Raw genomic sequence first — 21,437 nt, forward strand, 5'->3', positions numbered from 1 at the left:
GGCACATGACTCAAGCCTGGCCAATCAGGACAGTGCTCCCTTCTGGACCTGGTGATTGATTCAGGATAGATATGTGGCCCAAGGTAGACCAATCAGAGCTCTTCCTGAGACATTTTGCCAGAACCATAGGAAAAGAAGTCCTCTACTGGCTGGGACCACTAGCTATAGAGTGTGAAAGTCTAAAGCAGCATTGTGTAATAGGATTTTTTGCGATGTTGGATATATTCTATATTCATGCTGTATAGTACAATAGCCAGTGGTTATTGAACGCTTGAAATGAGGCTGGTATGACCAAGGAAATAAAATTTTAATTTTATTTAATTTTAATTAAGTTTAAGTCACTTCATGTGACTTGAGGCTACCATATTGGATAGCACAGTGCTAGAGCTTTGGTGGCTTTGCTTTGACATGTGGAGAATATGCCTGAGAATGACATCATCATTAAGGAAACAATCAAGAGATGAAAGGAGTCAGATTCCTGAAGACATCATTTGAGTTCCTTGAGGCAGCTATGCCTAAATCTATCATACTCTTCATTCAATCAACAAATATTTATTGAGTGTCCATTATGGGCTGAACATTACACAAAAATGAACACCCCCCTGCCAAAAAAAAGCTAAATGTCCCTACCATCATGGAACTTACATTCTAGTCAGGGAAAATAGACAACAGACAAATGGGTATGTAAAATATATAGTATGTCAGATAATGCTAGGTGCCAAGGATAAAAATAAACATGGAAAGGGTCATAGGGCATGCTGGGATAGAGGTGGAAATTGTCGCTTTAAATGTAGCAGTGGGGCTTCCCTGGTGGCGCAGTGGTTGAGCGTCCGCCTGCCGATGCAGGGGACACAGGTTCGTGTCCCGGTCCAGGAAGATCCCACATGCCGCGGAGTGGCTGGGCCCGTGAGCCATGGCCGCTGAGCCTGCGCGTCCGGAGCCTGTGCTCCGCAACGGGAGAGGCCACGACAGTGAGAGGCCCGCGTACCGCAAAAAAAAAAAAAAAATGTAGCGGTAAGGGAAAGCTTCACTGAGCTTATATTTAAGTAAATTTTGGAAGTAGGTGTAGGAGGCAGCTAATGCTATGTCTGGGACAGACTGTTCCAGGCAGAGGGGAACAGCAAGAGAAAACTCCCAAGGTAGGAAGATGCCTTGAGTATACTAGCATGTTCCTTTCCCCTGGTCTTTTTACACAAGTTAATATGGTTCCTTTTTTGCTTAAGCCACTTGGGTTTGGTTTCTATTATTTGCCCCCAACTTACTTTTTAATTTATTTTTTGCTTACATCATTTGAGTTGGATTTCTATAACTTGCAACTAGAAGAATCCTAACTAATCCAAGTGTGGTAGTCTGAGTAATGGTCCCCCAAATATTCCTAATCCTAGGTCCTGATCCCTGGACCTCTGAATATGTTACCTTAACTGGCAAAAGAGACTGCAGATGTGATTAAGTAAGGATTTTGAGATAAGGAAATTATCCTGGATCATCTGGGTGGGCCCTGTGAAGACACACTGGTCTTTATAAGAGGGAGGCAGATCAAGATTTGACACAGAATAAGAAATCAATGTGACCACTGAAGCAAGATGCTGTGCTGCTGGCTTTGAAGCGGGAAGAAGGGGCTGTGAGCCAAGAAATGGAAGGAACGCGGTTCTAAAAGGTGGAAAAGGCGAGGAAATGGATTCTCCCCTAGAGCCTCCGGAGGGAGCACGTCTCTGCTGATATCTTGATTTTGGCCCAGTGGAACTCATTTTGGACTTCTGACCTCCAGTAGTATAAAAAAAAAAAAAATGTGTTGTTTAAAGCCACAAAGTTTGTGTATAGCAGGCACAGGAAACGAATACACTGAGTGTCTCTCATAGAGTTGTTGTGGGATTAGATGAGGTGATGCAGGAAAAGTCCTTGTCACTGTGCATGAATTTACAAAATGCTCAATACATAGGAGCATATTATTAAGGCCCAGTGGTCCAGCCTCTTGGCCATTTGTCATCCTCCATCACTTGACCCCCCCCCCCGACATCCCACTGTACAAAGACGTCACCAACCTGAATTGCCACATCTGAAAAATTATCTCCTGTTTCTTGGAAGATATCTCCTATTCGGAAAATGGGACACTGTGGATTCTGAGTCTTGTGAAAGGTGCAAGTGGCGTTTAAATCCGGCAAGATGTTTCTCCTGCACATAATAGAAAGCAAACAAACAAACATCTCTATTGAAAACTGAAATCCATCTCTTTCATAGGAGTGAACCAATGTGGTACCTGGGCACCATGAGGGCCTCCAATGATTCTGCCTCCTGGGATTTACACCCTTGTGTATTCCCCTCTCATATCGCACAGTGTTGTTCTCTGTGACCAATAGTATATGACAGAAGTGATAGTGTGTCTCTTCTGAGATTAGAGTATAAAATACAGTGGCTTTCATCTTGGTTACTGTCTCGCCTGCTTGCTCTTTGGCTTGGATCTCTTGCTCTGGGAAAGCCGGTCACCATGTCCTAAGGACACCCAAGCAGTCTGAAGGAGAGGTCCACATGATGAAGTACTGAGCCCTCCTGCTGACTGTTGTGTGAGTGAGCTTGGAAGAGTATCCTCCAGCCCCAGTCCAGTCTGGAGATGAGAGCTTGACTGCAACCTGAGAGATCCTGAGCCAGAACCGCCCAGTGAAGTCATACCCAGATGTCATTCTGGGATGCACAGAAACTATGTGAGAAAATTAAAGTTTGTTGCTTTTAGTTTCTAAGTGTTGGGGTGATTTGTTACACAGCAGTAGACAACTAATATAGCCAGACATTCTGGGTGCTTACGTGGTGTAGTTGTGGCTGGGGAAGTCGATATTATTCTTGATGAGCACAGTGAAGTTTTCAGCACTGCCCAAGAGCGCAGGCCTGAAAGAGAGAAATGAAAAATGGGGATCAGTGACTACAGGGACCAAAGGAGTCAGTGGGCTAATGAACCAGAGACTCTGGTTTCTTGCTTGGGTCAATATGATGGATGAAGAGAAATGCAATCCAGTGGGAAAAACCTTCCAAAATTCTCCAGCTTCTCCAGGAAGAATTTCTCCCTTCTTAAGACCCCTGTGGAAGGAATTCCCTGGTGGTCCAGTGGTTAGGACTCTGCACTTCCATTGCAGGGGGCACGGGTTCAATCCCTGGTCAGGGAACTAATAAGATCCCGCAAGCCGCGTGGCATGGCCAAAAAACCCCCACAAAAAACAAAAGAGACCCCGTGGCATTTACTGTAATACTTCTCATTCTGATATAATTATATGTTTAGTTATACACAGTGGTATGTTGGTAAACATTTAATAACCACCTCTCTAGGAAAACAAAAAGCCCTGATATTGTAGGAGTTACTGATTATTGTGGTATAAATACTCCCACCCTAGCTGATGTCAAGCTACCAATAGAACATCAGTGAACTTGGAGTTGGGAAGGGATGAGCAGAAATGGCTCAGAGCTGGTACAAGCTAGCTCCAGCACACTCCTGTTTGTATCTTTCACAATAGGCTTTGTGATCCTGCAGGGCTGAGACAACTTTCTCATCTTGGCATCCTCAGCCTTTAGCACAGGGCCACACATATATAATTGACTCTATCATTCACACTCTAGAGGCTCTGAGTAGTGTAAAATTCTCCATGAGTGAGAGGAGCCCAAATTCTCGACTGCTGGAAGGTCCACCCACCATCCATGCATTCATTCATTCAACAAATATTTATTGTACTGGGCATGGGGCTGAGTACTAGGGATGTAGTGATGAACAAGACAGTCGAGGTTTTTGTCCTTGTGGGGTTGACAATCTGTTAAAGATGGAGAGAACTGACTCCATAAAAAGATACCACTGTTGCCTGACATGGCTGAGTAGGTGGCAGATGTATATTGGGAGAAGCACAGGCTAAATGTGGAGTGTATTTGGAAGGGGACATCAAGAATGATCTGCTTTGGGGGACTTCCTTAGTGGCATAGTGGTTAAGACTCTGCGCTACCAATGCAGGGAGCCCTGGTTCTATCCCTGGTCAGGGAACTAGATCCCACATGCATGCCACAACTAAGGACCCCGCTTGCCGTAACTAAGACCCAGCGCAACCTAAATAAATAAATAAATATTAAAAAGAAAAAGGACTTCCCTGGTGGCACAGTGGTTAAGAATCTGCCTGCCAATGCAGGGGACATGAGTTTGATCCCTGGTCCGGGAAGATCCCACATGCCACGGAGCAACTAAGCCCGTGCGCCACAACTACTGAGCCTGCGCTCTAGAGCCCGTGAGCCACAACTGCCGAAGCCCATGCGCCTAGAGCCCATGCTCCGCAACAAGAGAAGCCACCGCAATGAGAACCCCGCGCACTGCAATGAAGAGTGGCCCCCGCTCACCGCAACCAGAGAAAGCCCACGTGCAGCAACGAATACCCAACGCAGCCAAAAAAAAAAGAATGATCTGCTTTCTATTCCAGGACTTCCAGAGCCCAACTTTGGCTCTATTGGAGATATAACTATAGAGAACACTGTAATTTTTGCCTGTCCAGCAACAATTCCCCCTTTGGCAGTAGCACCTCAATTTTCTCCCTTTGGGGAAGCCAGGTCTCTTCCACTCTCAGCCCACTCTCATCTCCTGCCCATCCCTACAGCTCCCAGGGTGGGCAAGGGATCCAGAGCTGGTTAAACAGTGTAATCCAATCCCCTTGGCTGCAGTGATCGGTTCATAGATTGTCACATGCCTTAGGCCACTGAAAACATTACAGGATTTTTGTGGGAACTGTTGGAAAAGAAAAACTCATTTTCTCTGGGATTATTAGTAGCAAAGACAGTGTAAACCTGGAGTGCCCCAGACCACAGTGTAAGGAGAGCCAGAATGGAAGAAAGAATAGTTAGGGGCTGGGGAGAGGAGGAAGGTGTAGGAAGAGAGAGAGAAAATCTTAAGACATCATTTGAAAGCCTCGATCAAGCCATGCCTGAAGCTAGTATTTCTGGACTTCTCATTTACATGAGTCAAAAATGCAAGCCAAAAATTAACAGTCCTGGGCCTCCCTGGTGGCGCAGTGGTTGAGAGTCCGCCTGCCGATGCAGGGGATACGGGTTCGTGCCCCGGTCTGGGAGGATCCCATATGCCGCGGAGCGGCTGGGCCCGTGAGCCATGGCCTCTGGGCCTGCGCGTCCGGAGCCTGTGCTCCGCAACGGGAGAGGCCACAACAGTGAGAGGCCCGCATACCGCAAAAAGAAAAAAAAAAAAAAAAAAAAAAAAAAAAAATTAACAGTCCTTTTTTTCTGAAGCCTGTTAAAGTTTTTTTTTTTTTTAATTTATTTATTTTTGGCTTGTGTTTTTTTTTTTTTTTTTTTTTTTTTTCTTTTTGTGGTATGCGGGCCTCTCACTGTTGTGGCCTCTCCCGTTGCGGAGCACAGGCTCCGGACGCGCAGGCCCAGCGGCCATGGCTCACGGGCCCAGCCGCTCCGCGGCACATGGGATCCTCCCAGACCGGGGCACGAACCCGTATCCCCTGCATCGGCAGGCGGACTCTCAACCACTGCGCCACCAGGGAGGCCCTGGCTTGTGTTTTTGACTCCATGGCATGCGGGTTCTTCCTGGACCAGGGCTCGAACCCATGTCCCCTGCATTGGCAGACGGATTCTTAACCACTGTGCCACCAGGGAAGCCCCCCAGTTAAAGTTATATTTGTCACTTGCACACACAAGAAATCTTATTTACGACAGATGCCTGCTATATGCCAGACCCTTTGCCTTTAGAACATTCTAAACCCCACACTTCCTGGGCAATACTCTAAGAATCAAAGGACTACAGGATCCCCTTTATTCCTCTTTCATGACACTTATAATTTTCTATTCTGAATTACAGCCCTCTGTACATGTGTCTTATCTCTTCTATTGGGTTGGCCAAAAAGTTCGTTCGGGTTTTCTGTAAGATGTTACGAAATACCCAAACGAACTTTTTGGCCAACCCAATATTAGATTGCAAGAGCCTTGGGACCTGCTCCATATCTGGGTCTTCTTGTATTTTACAAAAAATTTAGCACCGTCTCCCTTGTGTATGGTTACATGTAAAATAAATATCTAACACCTACTACCTGGTAATGGATGTGTTGGACGAACAATTAAATGAATCATCTTAGTAATCCATTCGTATAACATCTAAGAAACTAAAGTTCAGGGAGTTACTTGCCCAGGGTCATGTAACATTGCAGCCCAGGGCCCAGAACATTAGAGATACACAGTATTTATCTGATGAATGAATGGTGGCAGAGCCAGGACTGAAAACCACAGGCAATCCAGAAGCCTCTTGCCTTGAACGAGGGACTCCTTGAATGTAGGCTGATGTCCCACCCAGGTCCTGAACATTCATTCTGTGACAAAGAAACTTCCCTGACCTACAAATGAACCAGGGTGGTGCCATGAACGATTGAGGGCCAGACGGGCTGATACTGCCTAGTGCTTCCCATCCTGACGTAGGAAACTTTTGCCTGACCCTTCTAAAAAGTCAGTTTGGGGAAGTCTTCTCTTTGCCCCATAGATGCTGATAGCGTGGCCCTGAGTCACATTTGTCTTGAGCTGCACTATCCAATATAGTCCAGCTTCTCCTAGGCATTTGTGGCATGGGTGACTATTTAAATTAAAGTAAAGTAAAAATTGAGTTCAGTTGTGGTAACCACATTTCAGGTGCTTAATAGCCACACGTAGCTAGTGGCTATCATATTGGATGGTGCAGGTACAGAACCTTTCCGTCATTGCGGAAAGTTCCATTGGACACTGCTGGTCTAGAACCACCACATGTCTAGGGGCAGATCATTTGTGTGTGTGTTATTGGGCATTTACTGTGTGCCAAGCACAGGGCTCACTTTGCAATCACTGTACAAGTATTATCTCATTTAATTCTCACAACAGCCCAGTGAAGTAGGTGCAATTATTATCCTCATTTTATTTTTTAATTTTTTGGCCACGCCAACCGGCACGTGGGATCTTAGTTCCCCAACCAGGGATTGAACCCGTGCCCCCCTGCGTTGGAAGCTCGGAGTCTTAACCACTGGACCACCAAGGAAGTCCTATTACCCTCATTTTAAAGACAAGGAAACTGAAGCTCAAAGAGGTTAGCCGCTTGTTCAAGGTCACACAGCAAGGATGTGTTAAAGCCAGGATTTGAATCCAGCTCTCCTTATTCTCTGCTGAAATGCAGCCCTCCCAGTGGTTTCTGAGATTTAACATCAAGTTCTGCCTTCTGGGCCTGACCTTTTGTGTTAAAGAGAAGAGTCAATACAGGGGACCACCAAATCTGTATGTCACTGTGAACATTTAACTTAAGAAAACTTCCCTCCCCTTCCATTCCTTTTCCTTCCTTTTCTTCTCCCTTCCCTTCCTCTTCCTTCCTTTTTCCTTTTTCCCCTCCCTCCCTCCCACCTTCTCTTCCTTAATCACTCAGTACAGACACTGGCAGTCCGAAAGGATCCTGCTGTAGCACTGGAGGAGGTACCTGGGGGTGCCCTGGAAGGTACTGGGACAGCCAAGGGACAGGGGCACCCAGGGGTGCTGAAGGTATTAGCTATTTACCAGTTGGTATGGAATGATTTCAGTATTTTAACAACTATCAGGGGCCTCCCAGAGACCACTAGTGTGCCTGGCACAGGAGCCACCAAGCCAGTAAGACCTGGGACTTGGGGGGACGGTGCCGAGAAGGGAAGTCGGAACAGTGCCTGGTGGAACCTCATCTGCTCAGAGCTGAGGGCCACCGTGTCTGTCCCCTCCCTACAACTCACTCTGGGGCCTTTTCCGCTGCCTCCACGGGACACCAGGCGGAGACTTCACAGGTCTTCTGCTTCCCTTTATACTCTATACACCTGCCGGTTTGGATTCCTGTGGGGGTCAAGGGGTCGTAGAAGCACAGGTATGAAAGAACGGGGAGAGGAAACTACACTCGACTCAAGCAAGAGACTATTTCTGTTTTTCAACCCAAGCAGTTTCAGTTTCCATGAAACCCATCCAAACCACAACTTACATAAGAAAAATCAAGCAAGCAACACATAGAACAGTAAGCTTTTCAAAAAAGGATCAAAGAGAACACAGAAAGACCATGGAGGCCGTTCGATTTTTTTGGTTTCTTTGCAAGAAAAGATGGCTGAGGGGGTAGCTGAACAGGGTATGTTCTTTTGCCTCATATAAGTGGACTAGAACTTGGCTTCTAAACAGGCATCTGAGTCCCTCTAGGTGTATACAGCATGTACCAGGATGTACAGAGCCATGGAGTAAGCATGGCACATCTTCCTGGAGTATCAGTGTCATTAACAATTTTTTGAGGGGAAAGTTAAATAGTAAATAATATTAATGACCTCTCCATCAACTCAAATGCATATGTATTATGGGATGGAATTGAATATTCATATGCTTTTTTTGTGTACATGTGTGTTATAAACAATGATGGTTTTTACTTTTTCTTTTTTTTTTTCTTTTTTGTGGTAATTTTTTTATTATGTGCCTTAAGTTAAAACAAGAGCTTTGGGGCTTCCCTGGTGGCGCAGTGGTTGAGAGTCCGCCTGCCGATGCAGGGGACGCGGGTTCGTGCCCCGGTCTGGGAAGATCCCACATGCTGCGGAGCAGCTGGGCCCGTGAGCCATGGCCGCTGAGCCTGCGCATCCGGAGCCTGTGCTCCGCAACGGGAGAGGCCACAACAGTGAGAGGCCCGCGTACCGCAAAAAAAAAAAAAAAAAAAAAAACAAGAGCTTTGGAAATTCTGCAGGTTAATATTGTCCCCAGGTGCCCTGGGGGTACACATTCATCCTTTTCAACCTTTGGGGAAATTCAAGAGGAAACACTTAGAACACTCAGATGATGCTATGGGCCATTCAGTTTTTCTATCAATGAGAACCCTGAAGGGGCGAATTCTGCGAGGTTTTCAGGAGCTGCTCCCACTGGGAGTTAGAGTCACATTCATAGTCAGCAGCTGGTCCTCTGGGTTCCAAGTCGAGGCATGGGGCAGGTACAGGCTCATCCATGGCCTGGGGAGGGTGGACGAAGGCAGCTGAGAGCCAGAGGCTAAAAATCTGGGCATCTCGAATGTCACCAAGATTCCAGACCATCCACCCACGGGGTCTCAGGAAAAGAAACAGAACATACCTTTGCTCTTTGGGCCCATCCATCCCTTTTTACAACCCTGGTCAGAGGAACAGAGCGTCCCGCGGGTGGGATACTGCAGAGAGAAGGACAAGGTAGTAGGGAATAAGCATCGTGTGTCCCTACGATACAGAAGGGCAGATGTCTATGTCCACACAAAAACTTGCACATAATGCCAAAAAAACGGAACTGCCCAAATATCCACCAGTAGATGAATGGACAACTAAAATCTAGTACATTCATCCAATGGAATGTTATTTGGCTGGCCACAAATAGGAATGAATGAAGTACTGGTACATGCTACAATGTGGATGAAACTTGAAACATGATGGATGCTAAGTGAAAGAAGCCAGATACGAAAGACCACATATTGTATGATTCTGTGTATATGAAATGTTCAGAACAGGCAAATCCATGGACAAAAGGGTGCTCAGTGGTCGCAGGGGCTGAGGGAAGTGGGAATGGGAGTGACTGCTAATGGGTATGAGGTTTCAGAATAATGAAAATGTTCTGGAAACTGATAGTGATGATGGCTGCACAGCTCGGTGAATATACTAAAAACCACTAACCTGTACACTTTAAAATGGTGAATTTTATGGTATGCGAATTATATCTCAATAAAAAATAAAAATTAATGAACTTCTAAGAAGCGTATGACAGGGGCCACTTTCGGGGACAGCCCTTGTGTTGGAGAGCAGGGCGCCTGGTTCAAGCAGCCCTGTGGCTGCAGAACCAAGTGAAGCAGACAGGCACAAAGTCTCAGCAGGAAATGTGGAAATAAAGGACTCCAGCCAGCACTCTCTCCTGGCCTAAGGAAATGAGGTCAGTCAGCTTTCAATAAGAGCTGAGGACAGAATGAGGAAAAGAAAAATGAGATGTAGAACTACCATATGACCCAGCAATCCCACTCCTGGGCATATACCCTGAGAAAACCATAATTCAAAAAGAGACATGTACCAAAATGTTCATTGCAGCTCTATTTACAATAGCCAGGACATGGAAGCAACCTAAGTGTCCATCATCAGATGAATGGAGAAAGAAGATATGGCACATATATACAATGGAATATTACTCAGCCATAAAAAGAAACGAAACTGAGTTATTTGTAGTGAGGTGGATGGACCTGGAGTCTGTCAGACAGAGTGAAGTAAGTCAGAAAGAGAAAGACAAATACCGTATGCTAACACATATATATGGAATTTAAGAAAAAAAATGTCATGAAGAGCCTAGGGGTAAAACAGGAATAAAGACACAGACCTACTTGAGAATGGACTTGAGGATATGGGGAGGGGGAAGGGTAAGCTGTGACAAAGCAAAAGAGAGGCATGGACATATATACACTACCAAACGTAAGGTAGATAGGTAGTGGGAAGCAGCCGCATAGCACAGGGAGATCAGCTCGTGCTTTGTGACCGCCTGGAGGGGTGGGATAGGGAGGGTGGGAGGGAGGGAGACGCAAGAGGGAAGGGATGTGGGAACAGATGTATATGTATGACTGATTCACTTTGTTATAAAGCAGAAACTAATAAAGATTAAAAAAATAAATAAAATAAAAATAAAAAAGCACTTTTCCTTCAAAAAAAAAAAAAAGAAAAATGAGATGACTTGGTTTATGCATACTCAGCTTCCCATTTTTCAGGGACCAGGTTTACCGGCCCGTCTTGGGGAAACCAGAACCTCTGTGAAAATAGCCTCTTCTGTGCAATTTTACAGAGCTTCAGGGGAGGCCCCAGGCTTGGACCCAGGTACAACCAGGTTCGGCAATAGCTGCACCATTTTCTAGCTGAGTGGCCTCAGCCAAGTAACTTTGCCTCTCTGAGCCTCAGTTTCCTTACCTGTAAAAGGGGAATGAACAGATTTGTCTTATATGGTTGTTGTGAAAATTAAATGAATTATGATGAGAAAGGGTTTAGCACATGGCTCTTGCTCAGTGAATGTTTCCTATAGTTTTCAATCTCTTTCATGTTCTCTTTTCTTCCCAAGTTGCTTTCTTCCTGTTACCCAGCCTGTCCTTGGTTTGCTGCCCTTGTGACCCCCAACTACACTATGAACCGTTTGAATACAAGACCTGGGTCATATCTTTGTAGTCTGAGTGCCTGACACATAGTGGGTCTTGATGAATGTGGAATGAATGAATGAATGAACAAATGATCATTTACTGTGGCTCATGGGAAGCTATGTTGTTTTGATTATTGACTGGAAAGAAATCTCAGGAAAGAAGATAAACTGACTCTATTTTACTCTCCAAAAGAAATTCCAAAATTAAAAGAAAATAAAGACGTGGGACTTCCCTGGTGGCGCAGTGGATAAGACTCTGTGCTCCCAGTGCAGGGGGCCTGGGTTCGATCCCTGGTCAGGGAACTAGATCCCACACTCATGCTGCAACTAAGAGTTTGCATGCCGCAACTAAGGAGCTGGCGAGCCGCAACTAAGACCCACTGCAACCAAATAAATAAATAATAAATAAATAAATATTTTTTAAAAAGACGTTTTAATCATCTCTTTCTGTGGTTGTCACATGAGTTGACGATGGCCACAAATTCTTTGTCACTCTTGCCATTGGGAGGTAGAGGGTTTCCCCTTCCCTTTGAAGCTGGGCTGGCTCTGACCAAATAACCAACAGAAGGCAGTGGAAGTAATGCTGTGTCAGCTCTAGTACTGAGCCTGGGAGGCCTGGAAGCTTCTTTTGGTTTGGGGGAACCTGAGCTTCTATGAGGAAGCTTAGAAGGACTATGTGGAGAGACTCTGAAAGGAGGAGAAGCCTTGAGAGTCCCCAGAGAGGAAGAGAAGGCCAGCCATCCCGGTACCCCAGCTGAGCCTCTGAATGGTGCTAGCCCCGGCCGCTATCTGAGTGCAGCGTCGTGAGAGATCCCATGCAGATCCCCAGATCAGCAGAACTGCTCAGCTAAGCTCAGTCAACCACTGAACTATGAGAGCTCGTAAAATGCTTGTTGCTTTAAGTCCACCAGGTTCAGGGTAGTTTGTTATGCAGCAATAGATAATTCTAACCAATGTCTCTTCATTTTGGTGTATAGCTGGGGTTTGACCATATTTACTGAGTCAAGCCCTGTCCTTGACTTCCACCTCCTGATCAGAGTTAGGGTGGGTGTCAGTTTGCAAAGAGAGGAGGCGAATATCCCATTAGAGCAACCAAACCACCTTGGGTCACAGGTTAAAATCCCAAGAGTTACATCGTGTTCTCTGGGCTGCTCTTTGAGTTCCAGTCAGTCTGAGTGACATCCTGTCTGAGAAAGAGTAACCTGTCATTTGAACCATCACAGCTCACATTTATCGAGTGCTAACAATGTATCATGCCTTGTTTCCAGCCTGTCACGGAGATTTGCTCATTTGTTTCAAAAATCCTAAGAGTTAGGTTTGTAATTAGCCCCATTTTGCAAATGAACATATCAAGGCACAGAGTGGTGAAGTTACCTGCCCAAAGTCACAAAGCTAATACGTCAAGTATTAAACCATTTACAGTCTAGCTCCTAAATCCAGGCTCTGGGCTACCCTAACTATCTTCCTTACCAGTCTCAGTAACTTGAAAAGTGCTGTGAGGGACTTCCCTCCGAGCTCTCACTGCTGAGGGCAGGGGTTCAACCCCTGGTTGGGGAATGAAAATCCCACAAGCTGCAGCAAGCCAAAAAAAGAAAAAAGAAAAGCATCTGTGCAAAGTACCACAGGGGTGGAGTGTGAGTAGCAATTCCAGAGTATGGGACAAAAGGGAAGCAAACTGGCCCCAAACTGGATGCAATTTTGGATGCTGCTGGGAAAGGAGGTGGGAGGGAGTGTTTAGTTGGACTGGCGCCTGCTACTTCATTAGAGTAGCAGGAACATTTAAGGGGAGATGGGGGCAAGATAAACATAGAGAGGTCTCCTTTTAGGGGAACGTTACTGAGATAGACACAAAGGGAATGTTAGCTTGTTTCCAAGTTTAGGTAGAAATGACGCCAAAGACTGTAATGAGATAGAGCTTATCCACCCTGATCTCTCAGACACTCAGAAATCTAGGCCTTGTCACCAGAGTAGGCTGACGAGCAAGACCCACAGGCAAGGCTGGTCTTCCCCACAGGCTGGGGACCCGCTCAATGTTGCCACAGCGTTGCGCCCCTCAGTTGGGATGGTCCCTGGTACAGCACAGATGTGTTACTCGAGAGGGGAACAGCAGGAGTGTGTTGCCTAGACAAATTTTGCTATAGACAAACTTATCAGAATAGCTAGTTATCATTTTACAGAGCAGAGAGCAGGACTGGGATGGGACAGAATAGGACCAGTATGTTTTGATAGGGAAGAAAGTTTTCCAGAAAAAGTAGGGGAAGGTGGAGAGTACGGAGAGGGCAATGCTCCCATGTCTCCCATCGTCACCACCACCCACTCCCACCTTCACCACCACCCACTAGCCATGTGTCCCGCCGTCAACACTACCACCCATGCAGTCTGGGAAAGACTAGTAGTGGTGACGGCGAGAGACATGGGAGCATTCCTACCTGATATAGAGCCTAAAACTCTAAGAAGTGGGCTGAAAAATCAAACTTGATTCCCAGGCTCGCCCTGCAGGCAGTTCACAGTGGACCGTGGCAGAAGCTGTGAATGAGGACAACTGGATTCTAAGCTTGGCTCTGCCTCCAGCAAGCTGTGTGACATTGGGGAGGTCACTGAACCTCTCTGATCTTTGTGCTGACCCATAAAATGGGGCTGGGAATGCTGTTACCCCCCTAAAGTTGAAGTGAGGCTCCACTGAAACATGAGGTGCTGTGCAAAGGCCAAGGATCCCTGTTGTCATGAGCTGCACAGGGAGTGAGCGATGGAGAAAGCGGGCCTTGAGCTGCACAGGCTCCTAGTGCCGGAGCTGGAGACCCAGGGGGACAGACCAAGATCTGGTGGTTACAGAGGGAGAACGACAACATCTTCTCACCCTTTCCACCCAGCCCAGATCTACACCCCTGCTTTGTAGCAAGCAGAGGCTCAGTACATATTTGCAGGCTCCCAAACATGCCTGGTGTCAGTTTCCATTTCCTCTGACCTGTGTCTCCTCCAGGACCTCTTATCGCCCATCACATCTTACCTCGGGACACAACCCTTGCTCTTGGCCTTCTTTCTTGACAAAGTTGGTCATCACAAAAAAGGAGTTCCCCTGCAGAGGAAAAGGAGAGAAGGCAAATGTAAAGCCGTTGAGAACAGAACTACTTAATCATAGTAATCCAGCTGGCTAAGTGCCTGGGAGCGAACCTTTCCACTCTTCTAAGTTTCAGTGTAGAAATCAGGGTCTGGAAGCAGCTCGACAGCCCTGAGGCCTAATATCAAAGCTGGATGAGCCGCCCTGCTGAGCCGAGGGCGAGCAGAGGAACAGTTCAAATTGATTGAGCACTGGTTTTCCATTCCAGCCTCAAAAGCAGCCTTTTCATTTTTTGGACACAATAAAATGCCATTGAGTTGAAATTCAAGAGACCTGGGGAGGCGGAGGTGGAGGTGTCACCTCCATCAGAACGCCGTTCAGATTATCCAGGACTTTAATGAAAGGGCAGTAGGGCATCCCACCACCTGGGACATAGCTGGAGGTTTTAATGACCCACTGTTAGAGACAAAAACGGATAGCAGCTTGGCTTTTACGGTTTCGAAAAGCTTTCCAGCTCCCAAGGGCTGCGAACGTGCCCTTTTGTCCCTCCAGCCCCCCATCTGTTCTTTTTTGTTCTCAACCCCACTTCAGTTTCTCCCTTCTGAGAATTCTACTTTCATTTTCTCCTCTTGCAAATTGAGACAATCTCATGCCCTTTCTCTGTGAGCCACACCCTTCCTTTCCCTTGTGCAAAACTGTACCCAAGAGTGTTTTTCTGGAGACATTTTTGTTGACAAAATGTCACACAAACAATATAGAAGGGCTGGTCCCCTCTAGGCAGAAAGTTCTTTACCTTTCTGGATCTAGGCAAAGTTTGCTGACTTGATGGCCCTGCTTTTGAAAAACTGTGTATAAATCAAGTGTGAGTGAATCAAATCATGTTTTCAATGCACCAGGACACACTGCTATTTTGAGAAACCCTGTAGGACTTGATAAAGCAAAGAATCATCTCCTTCGAGTTGCTGGATCTGACCCAGTTTTGCAATTTTTAGGTTTTCTCAGTTGGGATTTTTACAGAGCTTTTTAAATGGGGCCAATGTTTTTCTGGAGTGAGGCTCTAGGTCCCAGGGAGGGGTGTGAGGTCCTGGGGACAGTGACCAGGGACGAGTCCTGGGAGGATGCTGATAAGTGCTCACCTGCAAGGGGACAGTGTAATCTGCCGTGTCGAAGACATTCCACACTACCTTCTTTAGTCCGTTCTCCATAATCTCCTTTTTCACCTCTGCCATCCCTTTCACCTTGGCATGCACAGAACTGACAACAGGTTCTTTCCATTGGTACCGCTTGTCATTCACCAAAGCAAAGCTAAATGGCAGACACAGAAAAGCATCAATGATTTTCTCAAGGGAGGCACAGTGCATTGGTTTTGGATGCAGGTTCCGAAAGTCGCCTCCATTAAAGTCCTAGCTTTGTTGGGTGACTTCGGGCAAGTGACTTGCCTTCTCTGTGACTCATTTTCCTTACCTGTAAAATGGGAAGAATAGTCATACCTACCTCATAGGGTTGTTGTGAGGATGGAACGAGATATGCATGCAAACTCCATAGCACTCTATCTGGTGCATAGTAAGCTTTCACTACATAGAAACTATTGGCCCCAATACCAACCTCTAATATTGCCTAATATACACCCTAATTTATAGGTTGCCTTCTCAAATACCAAATTCCACCCTAGGTTGGTCCACCAGCTTTGTTTTGGGGCTCAGTAACATATTAGCGTCTTTTTAAGGGTGTGTCCAGCAGGTCAGCCTCCTGTTTTCCAGAAACACCCACCTGACTTACAAATAATATTGATAATAGCAGCTACCCTTTATTGAGCACTTAGTACATGCCACGTGCTCTGTATGCATCATCTCCTTTAATGCTCACAGCAGCAATAGGAGATAGTTACTGTAATCCTCACCCTTTTGTAGATGAGGGAATGGGCTCAGAGAGGTGAAGGAACTTGCCCAAGGTTACACAGGTAGTCCGTGGCAGGACTGAGGTCCTTGATTGGTCTACCTTATAGCCCAGAGCCAGACCTCTTAACCATGTACTGTACTTATTCATGCATCATGTGTCTCTGCCTCTGGTTTCCTGCCTTTTGATCCATTCATTAGCTATTAATATCTTCTTTAGAATATGAATCTAAATTATATGGTGGGGGAAGAGAGAGAGAAAGTGGAATTGATAACTAAAAATGGTAGATTCCATCCCCATTTATCTGTTTTCCCTGTCTCCCATTGCCCTGAATAATTGAGTTTATTTTATTTTGTATTTTTGGGTTTTTTTGGCCATGCTGCGTGGCACATGGGATCCTAGTTCCCTGACCAGGGATCGAACCCACACCCCCATGCAGTGGAAGCATGGAGTCTTAACCACTGGACTGCCAGGAAAGTCCCTTAAGAGTTTATTTTAAATGCTTTGTTTATTCATTTGGCAGGTACCTATTTTGGTCTCTTGCCTCTGCTCAGCCTCTGATATCTGAATGATATTTGGAAGTCTAAGCCAATGGCTGCCCTCTATGAGCTGACATTGGGAAACCAAGATACAGTGGGCCAAGGCTTGGTCCCAGCTGTTCTCAACCTTGGCTGTACAGTATAATTACTTAGGGAGCTTTCAAAATTGCAGCTCCCCAGCCTTATCCCTGGAAACTCTGATTCAGAAAGTCTGGAGAGTTATCCAGGTACCTATATATTTTTCTAAAGTTGATTCTAATGCACTGCCAGGGTTGAGGACCCCTGGGACACTCACGGAAAGACAGGTCACACTTGGCGATATGAAGTACTGTACGTTTGAAATGCATTCCCCACACCCCAACAATTCCACTCTTAGGTATATGCCCCAGAGAAACCCTCAAACATGTGCCCAGGGAGTCATATACAAGAAAGTATAAAGCTGTACTATTTGTAATAGGGAAAACTGGAAATAACCTAAATGTCCTTGAACATTGAATGGGTGAATAAATTGTTGGATTCATCCAATGGGATGTTCTGCAACAGTGAAAATGAATGGAGAGCTGCTTGTATCCATATGGAAATAACATAATATTGAGTAAACAAAGCATGCCATACAATGAGATAAAGTTTAAAGAAATTCAAAAAACATTATATACATAAACAAATACCTGTCCACGCATATTCATAGCAACACTATTCACCATAGTCAAAAGGTGGAAACAATCAAAATGTTCATTAAAAGATGAATGGGTAAACAAAAGTGGTCTATCCAAACAACGGAATATTATCTACCCACAGAAAGGAAGGAAAGGATGCACATGCTATACTGTGGATGAACCTCAAAAAACATTGTGCCAAGTGAAAGAAGACAGACACAAAAAGCCACTTAGTGTATGATTCCACTTATATGAAATGTCCAGAATAGGTAAATACATTGAGACAGAGAGTGGATTTATGGCTGCCAGGGGCTGGGGGAAGGGGTAAATTGGAAGTAACTGCATACTGAAGTTTGCGTTTTGGGTGATAAAAATGTTTTGGAACTAGATAGAGGTGGTGGTTGCACAGCATTGTGAAGGCACTAAATGCCACTGAGTTGTTCACTTTAAAATTGTTAATTTTTATGTTCTATGAATTTCATCTAAATTAAAAAAGGAAAACAGGAAACTTCCACAAGCCTCTTAGATACCCTCATCCATCAGAGGGCAGAGAGCAGAAGCAAGAACTACAATCCTGCAGCCTGTGGAACAAAAACCACATTCACAGAAAGATAGACAAGATGAAAAGGCAGAGAGCTATGTACCAGATGAAGGAACAAGATAAAACCCCAGAAAAACAACTAAATGAAATGGAGATAGGCAATCATCCAGAAAAAGAATTCAGAACAATGATAGTGAAGATGATCCGGGACCTCAGAAAAAGAAGGAGGCAAAGATCGAGAAGATGCAAGAAATGTTTAACAAAGACCTAGAAGAATTAAAGAACAAACAGAGATGAACAATACAATAACTGAAATGAAAACTACACTAGAAGGAATCAATAGAAGAATAACTGAGGCAGAAGAACAGATAAGTGACCTGGAAGACAGAATGGTGGAATTCACTGCTGCGGAACAGAATAAAGAAAAAAGAATGAAAAGAAATAAAGACAGCCTAAGAGACCTCTGGGACAACATTAAATGCAACAACATTCGCGTTATAGGGGCCCCAGAAGGAGAAGAAAGAGAGAAAGGACCAGAGAAAATATTTGAAGAGATTAGAGTCGAAAACTTCCCTAACATGGGAAAGGAAATAGCCACCCAAGTCCAGGAAGCACAGAGAGTCCCATACAGGATAAACCCAAGGAGAAACACACTGAGACACATAGTAATCAAATTGGCAAAAATTAATCACAAAGAAAAATTATTGAAAGCAGCAAAGGAAAAATGACAAAAAGCATACAAGGGAACTCCCATAAGGTTAACAGCTGATTTCTCAGCAGAAACTCTACAAGCCAGAAGGGAGTGGCATGATATACTTAAAGTGATGAAAGGGAAGAACCTACAACCAAGATTACTCTACCCGGCAAGGATCTCATTCAGATTCCATGGAGAAATCAAAAGCTTTACAGACAAGCAAAAGCTAAAAGAATTCAGCACCACCAAACCAGCTCTACAACAAATGCTAAAGGAACGTCTCTAAGTGGGAAACACAAGACAAGAAAAGGACCTACAAAAAAAACCCAAAACAATTAAGAAAATGGTAATAAGAACATACATATCAATAACTACCTTAAATGTGAATGGATTAAATGCTCCAACCAAAAGACACAGGCTTGCTGAATGGATACAAAAACAAGACCCATATATATGCTGTCTACAAGAGACCCACTTCGACCTAGGGACACATACAGACTGAAAGTGAGGGGATGGAAAAAGATATTCCATGCAAATGGAAATCAAAAGAAAGCTGGAGTAGCAATACTCCTATCAGATGAAATAGACTTTCAAATAAAGACTGTTACAAGAGACAAGGAAAGACACTATATAATGATCAAGGGATCAATCCAAGAAGAAGAAATAACAATTATAAATATATATGCACCCAACATAGGAGCACCTCAATATATAAGGCAACTGCTAACAGCTATAAAAGAAGAAATCAACAGTAACACAGTAATAGTGGGGGACTTTAACACCTTACTTACACCAATGAACAGATCATCTAAACAGAAAATTAATAAGGAAACACAAGCTTTAAATGACCCAATAGGCCAGATAGGTTTATTTGATATTTATAGGACATTCCATCCAAAAACAGCAGATTACACTTTCTTCTCAAGTGCGCACGGAACATTCTCCAGGATAGGTCACATCCTGGGTCACAAATCAAGCCTCAGTAAATTTAAGAAAATTGAAATCATATCAAGCATTTTTTCTGACCACAACGCTATGAGATTAGAAATCAATTACAGGGAAAAAAACGTAAAAAACACAAACACATGGAGGCTAGACATACGTTACTAAATAACCAAGAGATCACTGAAGAAATCAAAGAGGAAATTAAAAAATACCTAGAGACAAATGACAATGAAAACACGATGATCCAAAACCTATGGGATGCAGCAAACGGAGTTCGAAGAGGGAAGTTTATAGCTATACAAGCCTACCTCAAGAAACAAGAAAATCTCAAATAAATAATCTAAAGTTACACCTAAAGGAACTAGAGAAAGAAGAACAAACAAAACCCAAAGTTAGCAGAAGGAAAGAAATCATAAAGATCAGAGCAGAAATAAATGAAATAGAAACAAAGAAAACAGTAGCAAAGATCAATAAAACTAAAAACTGGTTCTTTGAGAAGATAAACAAAATTGAGAAACCATTAGCCAGACTCATCAAGAAAAAGAGGGAGAGGGCTCAAATCAATAAAGTTAGAAATGAAAGAGAAGTTACAACAGACACTGCAGGAATACAAAGCATCCTAAGAGACTACTACAAGCAACTCTATGCCAATAAAATGGACAACCTGGAAGAAATAGACAAATTCTTAGAAAGATATTACCTTGCAAGACTGAACCAGGAAGAAACAGAAAACATGAACAGACCGATCACAAGTAATGAAATTGAAACTGTGATTAAAAATCTTCCAACAAACAAATGTCCAGGACCAGATGGCTTCACAGGTGAATTCTATCAAACATTTAGAGAAGAGATAACACCCATCCTTCTCAAACTCTTCCAAAAAATTGCAGAGGAAGGAACACTCCCAAACTCATTCTAGGAGGCCACCATCACCCTGATACCAAAACCAGACAAAGATACTACAAAAAAAGAAAATTACAGGCCAATATCACTGATGAATATAGATGCAAAAAGCCTCAACAAAATACTAGCAAACAGAATCCAACAACACATTAAAAGGATCATACACCATGATCAAGTGGGATTTATCCCAGGGATGCAAGGATTCTTCAATATACGCAAATCAATCAATGTGGTACACCATATTAACAAACTGAAGAATAAAAACCATATGATCATCTCAATAGATGCAGAAAAAGCTTTTGACAAAATTCAACACCCATTTATGATAAAAACTCTCCAGAAAGTGGGCATAGAGGGAACCTACTTCAACATAATAAAGGCCATATATGACAAACCCACAGCAAACATCATTCTCAATGGTGAAAAACTGAAAGCATTTTCTCTAAGATCAGGAACAAGACAAGGATGTCCACTCTCACCACTATTATTCAACATAGTTTTGGAAGTCCTAGCCATGGCAATCAGAGAAGAAAAAGAAATAAAAGGAATACAAATCAGAAAAGAAGAAGTGAAACTGTCACTGTTTGAAGATGACATGATACTATACATAGAGACTCCTAAAGATGCCACCAGAACACTACTAGAGCTAATCAATGAATTTGGTAAAGTTGCCGGATACAAAATTAATGCACAGAAATCTCTTGCATTCCTATACACTAATGATGAAAAATCTGAAAGAGAAATTAAGGAAACACTCCCATTTGCCATTGCAATAAAAAGAATAAAATACCTAGGAATAAACCTACCTAGGGAGACAAAAGACTTGTATGCACAAAACTATAAGATATTGATGAAAGAAGTGAAAGATGATACCAATAGATGGAGAGATATACAATGTTCTTGGATTGAAAGAATCAATATTGTGAAAATGACTATACTACCCAAAGCAATCTACAGATTCAATGCAATCCCTATCAAATTACCAATGGCATTTTTTACAGAACTAGAACAAAAAATCTTAAAATTTGTATGGAGACACAAAAGACCC

The 21,437-nt window shown here is 44.0% G+C and overlaps 2 protein-coding genes across 3 annotated transcripts in view; one reads left to right on the forward strand and one right to left on the reverse strand.

Annotated features, from left to right (window-relative positions):
- IFT81 (intraflagellar transport 81) overlaps positions 1-21,437 on the forward strand; it is a 192,638-nt gene that overhangs the window by 44,191 nt on the left and 127,010 nt on the right. The window lies entirely within an intron of this gene.
- The window catches only part of P2RX7 (purinergic receptor P2X 7), a 48,699-nt gene that overhangs the window by 17,319 nt on the left and 9,943 nt on the right, over positions 1-21,437 (reverse strand). The window contains exons 2-7 of one of the 2 annotated variants that reach the window (XM_081253191.1): positions 15,400-15,520; positions 14,165-14,233; positions 9,103-9,175; positions 7,749-7,845; positions 2,800-2,880; positions 2,043-2,172 (exon numbers count right to left, since the gene is read on the reverse strand). In XM_081253191.1, the coding sequence (XP_081109317.1) occupies positions 2,043-2,172; positions 2,800-2,880; positions 7,749-7,845; positions 9,103-9,175; positions 14,165-14,233; positions 15,400-15,520 (571 nt within the window). Of the gene's footprint in view, positions 1-2,042; positions 2,173-2,799; positions 2,881-7,748; positions 7,846-9,102; positions 9,176-14,164; positions 14,234-15,351; positions 15,521-21,437 lie in introns of both variants that reach the window. The other variant, XM_081253190.1, reaches the window with a different exon arrangement.

Source organism: Mesoplodon bidens, assembly GCF_964165515.1.
Source record: "Mesoplodon bidens genome assembly, chromosome: 13".
NCBI lineage: Eukaryota > Metazoa > Chordata > Mammalia > Artiodactyla > Ziphiidae > Mesoplodon > Mesoplodon bidens.